Source organism: Furipterus horrens, unplaced genomic scaffold (genome assembly GCF_987537825.1).
Source record: "Furipterus horrens unplaced genomic scaffold, mFurHor1.1.pri manual_scaffold_11, whole genome shotgun sequence".
Taxonomy (NCBI): domain Eukaryota; kingdom Metazoa; phylum Chordata; class Mammalia; order Chiroptera; family Furipteridae; genus Furipterus; species Furipterus horrens.
Window position 1 is genome coordinate 68,356,655 of NW_028327181.1, and position 13,847 is coordinate 68,370,501.

Sequence of the window (13,847 nt, forward strand, 5' to 3'; positions counted from 1 at the left end):
CTGCATCATGTGTGTCCAACAGTATTCCTTTTTATTGGTCCGTAGTAGCATTGTGCTGTGTGCATATGCCATAATCTGTTTATCCATTCACCTGTTTTTGTTTTATATGAGGTATAATTGACATATAAAACATCACATTGGTTTCAGATGTACAACACATTTTTAGATTTGGTATATGTATATGTTGCAAGATGACTATACTAAATCTAGGTAACATCTGTCAGCATATATAGTCAATTTTTTTTTCTTGTGATGAGGACCTTTGAGATCTGTTCTCTTAGCAATTTACAAATCTGCAGTATAATATTATTAACTATAGTTACCATACTTTACACACCCACTTGCTGATGGATACATGGGTTGCTTTTAGTTTTTGGCATTTACATAGAAAACTACTATGAACATTTATATACCAGTCTTTGAATGGACTTAAGTTTGCATTTCTTTTGGGTAAATAATTAGGAGTGGAATGTCTAGATCTTATGGTAGATGTATGTTTAACTGTTTAACAAATTGTCAGACTGTCTTCTAAAATAGTTGTATCATTTTACATTCTCACCAGCAGTTTATAATAGTTCCAGTTCTTCCACATTAATTCCAACACTTGTTTTTTTCAGTCTTGATTTTTAGCCATTCTCATAGGTATGTAGTGGTACCTCAACTTTCCCCCTAAGATCAGGAAAAAGATAAGGATGTCCACTTTTATTACTTCTATCTATTACCTTCTCTCCCAACCCCTGGTACCTACTATTTTTCCTGTCTCTATGAATTGGACTAGTAAGTACCTCATAGAAATCCAATCATGTAATATTTGTTCCTTTGCATTTATTTGTGGACTCTCTATTGCTTTCTATTTCTGTCCTTATCTGAGCACCAAACTGATGATTACTGTAGCTTTGCTGTAAATTGAAATCAGGAAATTCAACGTAGTTTTGGCTATTTGGGGTCCATTGAGATTCTGTTTGAATTTCAGAATAGGTTTTTTTACTTCTGTAAAAAGCACCATTGGGATTTTGATAGGAATTGCATTGATTCTGTAGATTGCTTTGGGTAGTATTGTCATCGTAACAATATTAATTTTTAAATCCATGAATATGGGGTGTCTTTTCATTTATTTAGGACTTCTTTAATTTCTTAATTTTCTTTCAGCAGTATTTTGTAATTTTCCACCTATAAATATTTCAGTCTTGGCTAAATTTATTCCCATGTGTTTTCCTCTTTTTGATGCTATTGTAAATGTATTGTTTACTTAATTTCCTCTTTGTAGTCTTCTTTGCTAGTGTGTGGAAATGCAAGTGTTTTTTATTTGTTGATTTCTATATCCTGCAACTTTGGTGAATTTATTAGTTTTAACAGTTTCTTGTGAAATAGGGTTGTCTACATAGAAGATCATGTCATCACAAACAAATGATTTTTACTTCTTTTCTATTTTGTATACTTTTATTTACTTGCTTAATTGCTCTGGCTGAAATTTTAGTATTATATTGATTAGAAGTGTTGAAAGCAGGTATCCTTGTCTTTTCCCTAGTCTTAGGGAAAAGTTTTCAGTCTGTAACCATTGAATATGATGTTTACTGTGGGTTTTTAAAATAAGGGCTTATTAAGTTGAGAACGTTTCCTTCTATTTTTCTTGAGTGTTTTTTTATCATGAAAGGATACTGGATTTAGTCATGTGTCTTTTCTGTATCAATTGAGATGCTCAGATGTCTTTTTCCTTTCATTTTATTATGTGCTATGTTCCACTGAATGATTTTTGTATGTTGAACTGTCAGTGAATTCCAGGAATAAATTCCACTTGGTCATGGTGTATAATCAAGGAGACTTGAGCTAAGTCACTTGTCTGGTGTCGTGTGGTTAGGATTCAGACTGAGGTCTGAATACTATCTGAAGCTTGTGATTCTTCCATTTGATGGAGAGAAATTGATTATTTAGTCAAATGTGGAGGAAATGCCATAAGGATTATTTTTTTAATATTGTGCATTAATATTGTTCAGTGGTTCTTACCTTTGGTTTTGGTTTGGGAGAAACATTGTTTTTCCCAAAGTATTAAAATTGCCATATTTATTTTTTGATTAAGTGAGATTCTAGAATACAAGGTAAAAATGCCACATATATACAGAGAAGGGAAAGGTCACCAGCTTGGGATAGGCAGGGAAGTTTTATGGGTATAACCAATGGACATTCCCAAGTGACAACATATGGAGGGAAGAAAGGACTGTCTAAGCAGGTACACAGACTTGATGCTGAAAGTTGGATACAAGGTCTGTCCAGAAGGTATCCAGCCATGTAATATGAAAAATAGAGACATTCATTGAGGAAGATGCAAGATACAAATAACATTGTACATAAGACAAGCCTAGGTGTCCTTCAAAGTAGACACCTGGGGACCTCACACAGTTCTCCCAGTTACCACCAGCTGCCCCATCGTATTTTCCTGAATATCATCTACAGTCTGAAATCTCTTCCCTTTCAAAGGTGATTTTAGCTTTGGGAAAAGCCGGGAGTTGCTGCCAGTCACCAGTCACCCTTAGCTGTGGCCTTCTGAAGCATCCAGAGAGTTTCCAGGAGGAATGTTCAAGCTTAATGCAATATTTGATGCAGATTCGTTGCTCTACTTGCTCAGTCATTGTGAAAGTGACGGCCGTTCAACAGTAGGTGTGCTCACTCAGTGGCTTCTACCACCCCCACTGACTAGTGCAGTGAGGTCACCATTGTTCATGCATGTGCATTCCAGTTCACGCATATGTATTCCAGTCCACTCTCCTTGGCTGTCAGGTTACACTGATGTCACGCAAACCATTCTCTTATATTAACAGTGGCTGATAGGTCTGGTCTACAGCTAGGGGTGCTCTCCAGGTGCTTCTCGCCTCCCCTTAAATACAGGTGTCTATGCTTACCACCGTCCCACCATCATCGCCGTTGCTGCCACCACCAGCACAGTTTGACCTCTCCACCCCAGCTTCACACCTCCTACCCTTCTGGATGAGCACCACTTCTTTATAACTTCCTACGTTGGACTTCCATTTATTTTCTGGAACTTCTGGTTATTTCTGGTTTTGTGGTAGTTGTATTCCTTCTTAGTTGTGGAGAGAGATGGAGCGTGTCACTCTAGGCCTCCATCTTGGCTGGAAGTCTCCTGTGTGTGTTTGCCTGTGTCTTAGGTTACATTGTAAGGGGCCGAGCCTTAGGGATTCCTCAATTTTTTATGTTAGCTTGCTATTGTATACTCAACCTTTGACTGAAAGATGAATATAAGCTTTTATTAATTTAGCTGACATTACTAAATTACTTATTTTCTTAATGACTTCTATCTAATTAGAGTCTTAATCTGAAATGACTTTCTTCCCTTAACTGTGAACTTTCTACTAGCTTGTAAGGATGGAGAACCCGTTACACCAAGACAGGGCACAGGTTTGTGCAAGTTTAAGATCTCAGGGGAGAAGACAGGCCTCACCATAAAGGCATGCTCAGGGATCCAAATATTCTGACAGCCCTAAGACCTGATGATGGGGGGCCACAATGGGGGTCAAGTATGTTGTACATAACTGGCGCTTGGTGAGCCAGGGGCCAGAGCACCAGGATAAATTGTTATTTGACTTAATAACCCACACCCCTGGATGATGATGTATCTTCCAGTTCTCGGGGACAGACTATATTGGGGAACATGGGGGAGAGGAGTCCCTTTTCACCCTTGTTTGACCACACTGCTGCTTGAGGAAGTGCTGGCTACCCCGGGAGTCCTGCTTCAGCCTTGTTTTTCTTGCTTATGGCTCGTGCTATTTGTGTGTATATATATTTACCTATTTACATTTTAATTCTTTCCCTCATGGCTAGTGGTGGTTACAAACGTACACATTTCAGTAGAGAAAAACAATTTATTAGTAACCTGGTTCACTCAGCAGGAGGATCAGGTGTCACTTTCTGTTACTACTGATTCCAGGGTTTTAGAGGAGACTCCCTCCTTTGTTCTGGGGAGAGAAAAAGAAGGTCAAAGCTTTTACTCTTGAAAGGAACAATGAAACTATTCATTATTTCCCCCTTTTAGACAGGAATTCTAAATAACTCCCAGTTATTTACATGTCTGAAGGCTCCTCCTCATCAGAGGAACCCATGTTTTGCAGATGCTGTGCCTCTTCTTTTTTCAAAGGGCCATGTGCACCCCGCCGCCAGCTCCAGAAACCGCCCTCCTAGAAAACAGAGAGGGAAACATGAATCCTGCCTGTCCCCCACTTTTTCCCGCCACAGTGCTTGATCCTCCTGAAATTTACCTCCATCTGGCTTTCCACCGGTCGGTCCTTATTCAGGAGTCGCGAGAGAAAGCCCCTTGGAGGAAAACGCATACCAACAATTAGTGATTTGTCCCTCGCCTTATTAGGATTAAATGGGTAACTGGGTCCATACTCAGAGGCAAAGTCACTGTAGACCTGGGACCTTGGAAATGATTCTTTGCACACTGGGCTTCCAGGGGTTCTCTGTGTCTGTTTAAAATGTCCCTGCCATGTCTCTGGGGTGACCTCTGTGGGTGGTCTGGCATGGAGTACAGGTGGGATTTTCAGCCTGAAGCACTTTCCTGGCCCTTGGCCAAGCGCCCTGAAGTGCATTGGGGAAAAACTGCACAGCCACACTGGGCAGAAGCAGTTTGCTCTCTCCAGAAGCATTTCACATCTGTCCCATTTAGACTTAGTCCCACATACACCCTTTGCTGGGGGTGGGGGTGAGGGTAAGAAGGTGCTTTTAACTTTCTAGCTGCTTTATCCTATAAGTTAAATCACACAACTAAATGCCTGAGTCCAAATAGCAGTTAGCTAAGTTAGCTAGCTTGCTGACTTCCGTACTGCAGGCTGTCACCGCTGAGTGAGTTGTGAAATCAGTTTACAAGTCACAACCAGCACTAGACTACAAAGTATTCTTTTTGACTGAAACAGAATAGAAAAAAATCAGAGTGCATAATGAGTCTGTTTTAGAAACGACTTATGTCTGTGTGGTACGTGTGTACTGAGTTCTGACATAAAGTGTAGCTCACAGTCCAAGCACGGGGTAATCAATGGAGAGACCCCCAGCTGGAAAGGCACCATCTTCTTTCTGACACTAGCAATGTGGCCATGGAGCAAGATATTTCCCTTCCTCCTCTCTGTTTCCTTATTATTAAAAAAAAAAAAAAGAAAAGACAAACTACTGCGTAAGGTCTTGCCCAGTTAAAACTCTATGAAGTTGGGATAAAGGGAATAGAGAGAGTAGGGGCCTGAAAACCAGGAGGAGGGGAAGGGAAATTTTCCTGCCACCTTACAGGAAGGACTCATATAGTCTACATTCTGTCAGCCTTGAAGGAGACCAGAGCCTTTACCCTAAGGCCACGTGGCTTTCCCTGTCCCTTCCCCAGAGCTCCACCACCAGCAGGAACAAGTACAACCAAGACCTCCCCCTTTGCTCCCTGTTTCCTTAAAGGACCAGTGGCAGCAGATGCACCTGTGCTAGTCACACTCTCTATCAGCTTTGGCTACGGAGCTCATTTTGCAAAGTCCAGGCAAAGCATCAGAGTTAACAAGTGTTCTTTCCAAACTTAGCGGTTTCCTCACTGTAAAATGAGACTGAGGTAGAGTTCTAAGTTCTCCTCTAGTTCTTTCTTTTCTTTTTCTTTTTTTTAACTTTTCTAAGCATTTATTTTATGATAAATTTACTTTCAAGTTTTTCTTGCTTCAGTTCCTTATGGGACTTTTCTTTTCTTTTCTTTTCTATGCATCTTCTTCTTCTGGTTCAGGACCAATCTGCTCTTTTTCAGGGAGGAGCATCTCAGTGTGGCAGGCCTGAGAGCCCTTGTGGGCGTTAATCCACCATGAGCGCCGTAAACTCTGCGCTGCATCTTGGGAGCTTTGCTCACCTGGATGTGCTCAATGCCCAGAGAGTCTGCACCCCAACCCTTAAGTTCAGCACTGCTCTCTGCAGTTTTAAGCATGTGCAGCAAAAACGCAGCACTCTTTTGGGGGCACCAACCTGCACCCAGCCCCAGTCTTTGGCCTGGGCACTCCTACCAACTCCACCATTGTAAGGACAGAATGGCACACATTGCTTCTGCAAAGTGACATCCTTTAGCTGCTTGGTGGCTTTTCAGATATGCATACCCTTTTGGCCTGGCTGTTTCCCAAGTGTTCTCAAAGTGAACATGAATATTTAAAACTCTTGATTTGCATGATTTTGTGGGGTTTTCTGGGTCAAATGAGTAGCGCACCATTTTCAGAGGTCACTTCAGGCCACCTCCAGGAAGAAGCTCCTCTAGTCGTAAAATCCTACTTTAAAAACTGTCAGACTAATATTTACCTTGGCTTTCCTCCATTATTGCCCACAGGTGTTCTTGCGGCATGGAACTGTTTTAGGAAGAAAGCAACATCACAATTATTCATCACAATGACCACTATCTCTAAATCTTTATTTGTTCCCTTCTAGGTAAGGTGATAACTTTCTTGAGGACAGGAATTTGTTGAATACCCTTTGACTCTTCTTCCATACTCCCTAAGTTAGGATCTTGCAGGGAGCTGGCAATGTGTTTCATTGGCTGCTTTGGATAACGTTCAGCAGTTAGTCCCTAATAAAAGCTCTTAGAAGTAGAAAAAGAAAATAAAAGTATCTACCGGAAACAATGCAGCAGCTTTGTTTTAAGTTCAAGAACAAGAGTAGGATGCCTGTTATTACTGTTACTATTCATCATTGTTGAGGAGGTCCTAATCAATTTAATAAGAAAAGTGAAGTATTGGAAAGAGACAAAACGCATGTGCATAGGAGATGATGCCAAACCTAAAAGTGCAAGAGCATCGACTAGAATTTTAATGTCAAGTAAAATGACAATTCAGTAAGTGAATCCAAAATCAAATGATTAATACGCAAACCTCAAGAGTTGTCCCACGTACCACAAAAGACTAATTAAAAAATGAAAGAAAGATCCCACTTGCAATATCAATAAAAATGCATCAAGTACCTAGAAACAGACTTAACAAAAAATGCGTAAGACCTACGTGATCAAAACATTAAAACTCTTCTGAAGGACATTAGGAAGAATACACGACGTGAAGATACCATGTTCTTAGGTGTTGTGAAGATGTCAGTTCCCTTCAAATGAACCTACCGATGTAATGCAATCTATTCAAATTCCAAGAGAGTTTTTAAACAAAACCTGGCCAGCTGGTATTTGGTAGAGAAAATATGCAGGAATAGCCTACAAAATGTATGAAGAAGAAGATAAAAAAGCAGCAGCTTATATGTTATAAAGAAATTGGAATTACATGGTGATACTGTCACTGGTACAAAAAAAGATAACTAGATCAACAGACTAGAGTCCAAAGAGAGCTTTTTAGATCAGGAAAGAAAGAATGAGTCATTCAATAAAAGATTTTAAAACAATTAAATCTTCACGTAGGGGGAAAACAGTCAACCACACTACAAACAAAACCAATACTAGACAGATTTCTTTTTTAAATTATGAATAAAAGAAATACTATAAAAAGGACTAAAAGAAAATATCAGAGACCACTTTCATGCCATGAGGTAACAAAGGCCTCGCTAACAAAACCCATACCCCATAAGCCAGGAGATGATCGGCAGAGAGGGTGACAGATGATCAATACACATCCTGCTCCGCACAGCCCTTGCCCTCTTCTCCCCTTGTTTGTTTGTTTTCTCCCTGTTGATTTATGGAAGTCCTTTGATATTAAATATCTTCATACTTTCAGTGGTTTTCATTGAATTTCAAAATTTCAAATATTTCTCAGTGTTGTTGTCTTTAAGGAGACAGAAGAGTCAGGCAAACCATCCTCAAAAAGCTTATCATCTAACTGGGGAGAGGAAATAATGAAACCACATAAATAAACACAAATGCGAGATTAAACTCCATAGAAATTAAATGCATTATAGGAGTTTATAGAAAATCCAAAAAAGCAAAGGCCATGTGCCCACTAGAGAGGGAGAGGGTATTGTCTGGGCACTGGCCAATGACTTCTTCCCAGAGGCCTTGGCAAGCTGCCCACATGCTAGTCCCCAGCTCCTAGGCTCAGAAGTCAGACTCTTCACCAAGAGAGGGCTCACTTCTTCCGATCGGGGTAGTCTCACCTTGTCAATACTGCAGTGCTAATAAAAAATCAGAAGGCCAAGATTACGGCCTGAGAGTGAGAATTACATCTGTTCCACAGACAACACCTGTGTCTACACGATCAGGGAAATACACTCTGTGGAGCTAGGCCACATGGCACACAGAAGCACAGTCAGAAGGCTACTTGGTGAGAACAGAATTAGAACAATAGGAATCAGCTGAATCCCGTGTTTAAAGGAAAAGACTGTATTAGCTGGATCCATGCATCTCCCCAACAGGCACAGCCTGGCTAGTGGGCTGGACTCTCCACGTCTGCTGCCTGAGGTGCCATCTCTACTCTTAGGCACTGCTAGGATGGGCAATGCCCATGTCGGACTCTCCCTCACCTGTTCTCTGCTTTTACTGCTGACCAACCCTCCTGCAAATAGACATGTTTTCTTTAGCAGTTACACATCCAGCCAGGTATTTCTCAAGTCTGGTAGACCAGGAGGCCATTTGGTCCATACACATCTCTGCTCTGCTCCATGATGTGTTGACCTTGGTATTTCTCTCTTAGGGAGCTGCCTTTTAAAAACTTACTTACCATATTTTTAAGTTCTCGTGGGAGGGGAATGCCTCACTACTGCCCACGCCCTGAAAGGATGATAAATCTCACAGAAGAAGGAGGACTAGCAGGGCTGAAATAGGAATTTGAGCTGGCTTTTGAGAGATTCACAGGACTTGCAGCACAGGCAGAGCAAAGTAAGGGAGTTTTAGATGAGCAAAGGCACGAACAAAAGTAGAAATGGGCATGGTGTGGCTAGGTTATGGTGGGGGGCTGCCATGACCATTGAAAATGTAAACAAGGTATTAGGTTGGATTAGTAGGGTAGTCAAGATTGTCAGCTAATTAGATCACTTTTAATATTAGCTCCTGCCTGTTGGGAAAACAAGCCATTGTGTAATTGAAGAAAAGGCACACAGGCAAGCTCCAGGAAGAGGTGAGTATAAATACGACAGGCTTTAGAGAGGCCTGATGCAGGATTTAGTTTGCAATGTTTTAACTGAACCTATTTACGCCATGCTTTTTACACACTGGAGAAGAAATCCGCTAAGTAAATCTAGTCAATTGACAAGATCACACTTTTGTCTTTTAGCCATGTCCTTTTGACCAGGGTGACATAACTTTATGAGGGTGGAGAGTCTAAATCTCTCCTCAGTTCAGCCAACAAGAAATCAATGGTAGAAAGAGAGTAATTGGTAATACATCAAATCAACATCATCCATTTTGAGTTGAAGAAATTTTGCTGTCATGTCAACTCTGGCCTATTGTAAGTTCTCAAAATAGTACAGTGGCTTGTTATCTTGATTTCAGTTCCACACAATCTCTGGGAGTGGGCTTCCTTTAAAAATCTTTGGAATATAATGTGTAATAAAATAATAAAGCATATCAGCATTCATGACTAAAGAAAAATATCAGGGAGGAGTAGGTGGGAAAGTGGCTTTGATTTTCAGTTTGTGGGTTCTGACTCTATTCTAAAGACAGAATGTATTCTGGGAAGCTGAATGAACCGTTGTCTTATCATAATGAGACAGAAGATTGCAGTTAAACCTGTCGCCACTACGATAACAGGAGAGGCTAATAGGAGTATCTCCTTATAGCCATATCTTGGCACATTTCTGATGACCTTAAAAGAGAAAAACAAGCAATAATTTTAAAAAACAAACCAAAGAGATGGAAAAGATAAAAGTTAACTATTCTTAAGCCTGTGCTAAAGAATAGCTAACTATTCTTAACTACTACTCTAAAATCCCACTCTTTCAGGTGAATGGCTTATGAGGAGAGACCCAAAAACCCACAGAATATATTTATAAAATATTGTGTGTTTATCCTTACATGCTTAAACTTCAGTCCCCTTTACAGTACTCTCTATTTGATGCAATACACCTATTGAGACGTTTTTTTCCACTGCTCAAAACAGTTTTTGAACTTGTCAATTTTGATGCCATTTAGTGCTTCTGCTGTTTCTTTGTTTCACTGATTCCACATTGGCAAAACAAATCCCCTTGAGGAATTTTTCATCCAGGGAAACACAAAAAGTCACTCAGGGCAAGACTGGGTGAATAGGGAGGGTGGGGTGTGGGGGTCATGCGGTTTTTGTCCAGAACAGCTGAACACTCAGCAAGGTGTGCGCAGGCGCACTTGTAAATTACCCATCAAATATGTTGAAAGAGTCTTCCAAAAAAAATTCACTGATGCCTAACACACCCTCTCACAACAAAACCAGCTGGTACACTCTTACAGATGGGTTCCTAGAATACTCCCCTAGTGGAGGAAACCTGTACTACAAGGGGCCCGCCCTCCAGAAGACAATTCTGGGTTTTGGGGGGTTCCCTCTCATATAGGTTCTTAAAGAGCATACCGTATCTAATGTGTTATGCAATCTTAGTATTAGCATTTTCTTGTGCAATTTATTTATCTTGTGTGTTAGGTCCTCTTGGTGTCTACCCCAGGAACAGTGGCACCACTGTCTAAATGAGCAAAGTAGAAGATCACTGTCTTGGGCCTTGGCCAAAGTCACATGGCTAAGACAAGAGGCAGTCTGGGTGCCTCTGGTCTTCCTACCTCAGTGCTTTCATGGCACGTCCTAACTGACTCGCTGTCCAGGCCTTGTGCCTCAGGAGCTGCCCTTACCTCATGTGGCTCCTCCTCTTCCTCTTCACCCTGGGCTCCTGTCTTTTCATTTGCCCATTTGTTCATGTCCTCTGGCTTGGAGACCTCTTCTTCTTCTGGCTCAGTGAGCAAGTCTGTTAATAAATCTGTTCCAAAAAATAGTTTCCTCCATTTATTTTTGTAACTTGAATTGTAAAATTTAGGTTTAAGAAGGGTCCCTCTATTGTTTTTCAAACGACTCAGGGGCATACCTCCATCTTGTACATTTTAAAAAGGAAGTTTAATGAATGGTAATAACATTGATTCTATACCTGCTTTTTAATCTCCGAGAAATAAGGCAGTCTGTACTGTAGTGCACTAATGACATCACTGTTATCATTAAAGTCTAGCTGCTTACCCAGAATGGCTGACAATTTCTTCTTTTTTTGGCCTAAGGAGACCTCCTCTGGCTGAATTGTCAGCTCACTGCCCGCATTCTTATGTTCTCGCAACGCGCTCATGAAGGAGCCTTTCGGATTTTTTAAATGTGGTTCATCTGTCAAAAAAGAAGAGACCATTTTTGATCATGAAGGACTCATGGGACAGCTTTTTGTCAGTCCAAAGCCCTACATGCCAGTCAAATAAGTTGGGAATCAGCAAATATCGGAATGTTGTTGAGAGAGGAGAAAAATAAACCCCAACTTAAACCTGATTGACAACACAACAAAAGGAGAAAAGCTATGTTTTTAAAGGGCGTTATTGACTCAGAACATTCCACAGCGTGAAATAGAGTAACTATATTTAGGGTTAGTCCCTTAATCCCCGGGGGCCAGTTGCCAGGTACTGAAGAAAAACCAAGGCTGGAAGACCCCACTCAGTTACACTCTCTGCAGATCTACTGCGATTCCTCACGTTCATGGTTCCCACCCTGTCCTGCTCAGATGCAGAGGGAGCATGAGGCGTCCTCTCTCCACCTCTTCGTGTGCTCGTGTTCTTGCTTCCATCACAGGTGAGCGTGATTAAAACCCACGGCTAACAGGTCTTCATCTGGACATGCCCTTCTCCACTTACCCACCAAAGCATTACTTCGGTCATTGCTTCTACACATCCCTGCCCCCAGAACAAAAGGCTCTATACAGAAAAAGAACTCTATGTCCACTCTTGCTCTGTACTTAAATTTAGGCAGGCATCTGGAATGTAGGTGGGTTAAGAGACTTGGCAGGTTGTGTGCCATTGTGGAATGTTCAACACATCTATGGAATAATACTTTGGGGTTCTAATATACAGAAGGGAAAAGGCAACTGTTGTCAGATGCCTACTCTCCTTTCCTTTCATGTCTTTTCTTACATTTTCAGCTTTACTTGGGGAACCATCCAAAGCTTCTGACTGCATGAAGGTCAAGTGTATCATTGTGCAACTGGGTTTCCATTCCAGAATAATGAAAGTATTGCTGTTGAAGCTGAGGGTCAGAGAAGGAGTTGAGGGTCCCAAAGTGGGGAGCTTGTGGAGCCCCAAAAGGAAAGCCAGAGATCTGAGTACTAGGTGACAGCACTTAACACTCTCTAATCTTGTTTTTACTCTCCTGTTAAAGGAGATTAAAATGCCTGCTCTGCCCACCTTTGGGGTAGAAGAGAGTAATATAATGGGCCAAAAATTTGTTTTTGAAAAATGAGCCACACTCTCTTAATATAAGTAGCACAGTGTTATTATTTATGATGTGCCCCAGATCCCTGCCAGAGACCCACATTCACACTATTTGGGCATGAAAGCACATTTTGGAAGTTATCAGATGGTGCAAATAAGCCTAATTTGTAGAAAAATACTTAAAAGCACCCAAGTGTTTGGTGGATAGAAAACCGTGAGCTTCAGAGCAAGTTCAGAGTTGGACACTCTAAGAATACAAGAGGCCTCCCACCCATTAGAAGGATTTGTCAGTAGCTTCTGATAATAAAACCAGAAATTCAGATCCCAAATAGAATTTTCATAAAATACGATCACTCGTACTCTTTTTATAAAATTGCAAAACAAACAGAATAAAAATATAGCTCTACCTGTCCAACGAGGCAAAGGACAAATGAGGCCCAATGCATCCAGAGCCAGTTTACAGGCTGTGCCACTGACCAACAGGTTCTCATTTGGACGGAAAGCGCCAACTGAGCACCGCACGCACTGTGTGCTCATTGCTGTTAATCCCCTGCCCCCTTCCTTTCTCTTTTTCCTTCATCCAACTTTTAGCAAGGAAGCGATTCTCAGAAATATAGGGAGTTAAACTCTGGATGAATGAATAAAAATAACACGGTGACCTTATTTGTTTAAAAACTTACCATCACTGGGACAACTGTAATAGAACAACAATTTTAAAAAAGAAAGAACAAAAGAAAAACAGCAACAACAACGAACCTTCGAAAGGTATTTCCAAAGGAAAACAACTTATCATCATCGATTAAAAATTAAAACAAATAAAATAAAAAAGAAAGAATTTACCATTGGGCAATTCAGACTCACCACAAGTTGTGTGTGTCAGACAGTCAGCGGGGCAGTGTAATTTCACTCTCTGGCTGACCCTCTCAATGTTCTCACTGAATTTGCAGAGGCAGCAGGCCAAATTACGGGGGAGGATCCTATAAAGGGAAAGGCAGAAAATTAAATTATTGGCAGAAAAGCTATTTGAGCAGGTAGAAGAGGTGGGCAGAGGCTACCAGAGGGCTGTGCGAAGAAGCGTTATGGGGGCTTCCCACCTGAACAGTTTGGGGGGCATCAGCTGGCCATCGATTATTCTTTTGGTAATCCTCACTGGGGAACGTGCTTATTGATTTTAGAGAGAAGGGAAGGGAGGGAGAGAGAGGGGGAGAGAAACATCTATGTGAGAGAGAAACTAACCGGGACCCTCAGCGAAACCCTAGGCTGGCTGGAAATGGAACCCGCGACCCTTCGGTTTACAGGAAACCTCTCCAACTCACTGAGCCACACCAGCCAGGGCAGCCATTTGCTCTCTTGAATATTGTCAATAAATAGAGGGGAGGACAGAAGAGTAAGAATGGCAGACTAAAGGTGATAGGCACTAGAATCAGGTGACACTCTGATCTGTAGTTATAATTCAGATGTATCTCCTTCTCCCAACCCAGAAGTCTCACTTTGG

The 13,847-nt window shown here is 41.3% G+C and overlaps 1 protein-coding gene and 1 long non-coding RNA gene across 5 annotated transcripts in view; one reads left to right on the forward strand and one right to left on the reverse strand.

Annotated features, from left to right (window-relative positions):
• The window catches only part of LOC149998146 (SKA complex subunit 2), a 78,664-nt gene that overhangs the window by 26,649 nt on the left and 38,168 nt on the right, over positions 1 to 13,847 (forward strand). For 2 of the 4 annotated variants that reach the window (XM_090291111.1, XM_090291112.1), the window contains one exon: positions 8,987 to 9,056. The exons of the other annotated variants lie outside the window; for them this stretch is intronic. In XM_090291111.1, the coding sequence (XP_090147237.1) occupies positions 8,987 to 9,056 (70 nt within the window). The remainder of the gene's footprint in view (positions 1 to 8,986; positions 9,057 to 13,847) is intronic. 4 annotated transcript variants of the gene reach the window in all.
• LOC149998148 (uncharacterized) lies at positions 3,856 to 6,363 on the reverse strand. The gene is made up of 3 exons (XR_016514156.1): positions 6,316 to 6,363; positions 4,269 to 4,323; positions 3,856 to 4,187 (listed from the first exon to the last, which is right to left on the reverse strand). It is a non-coding gene; the product is annotated as an uncharacterized LOC149998148 (long non-coding RNA).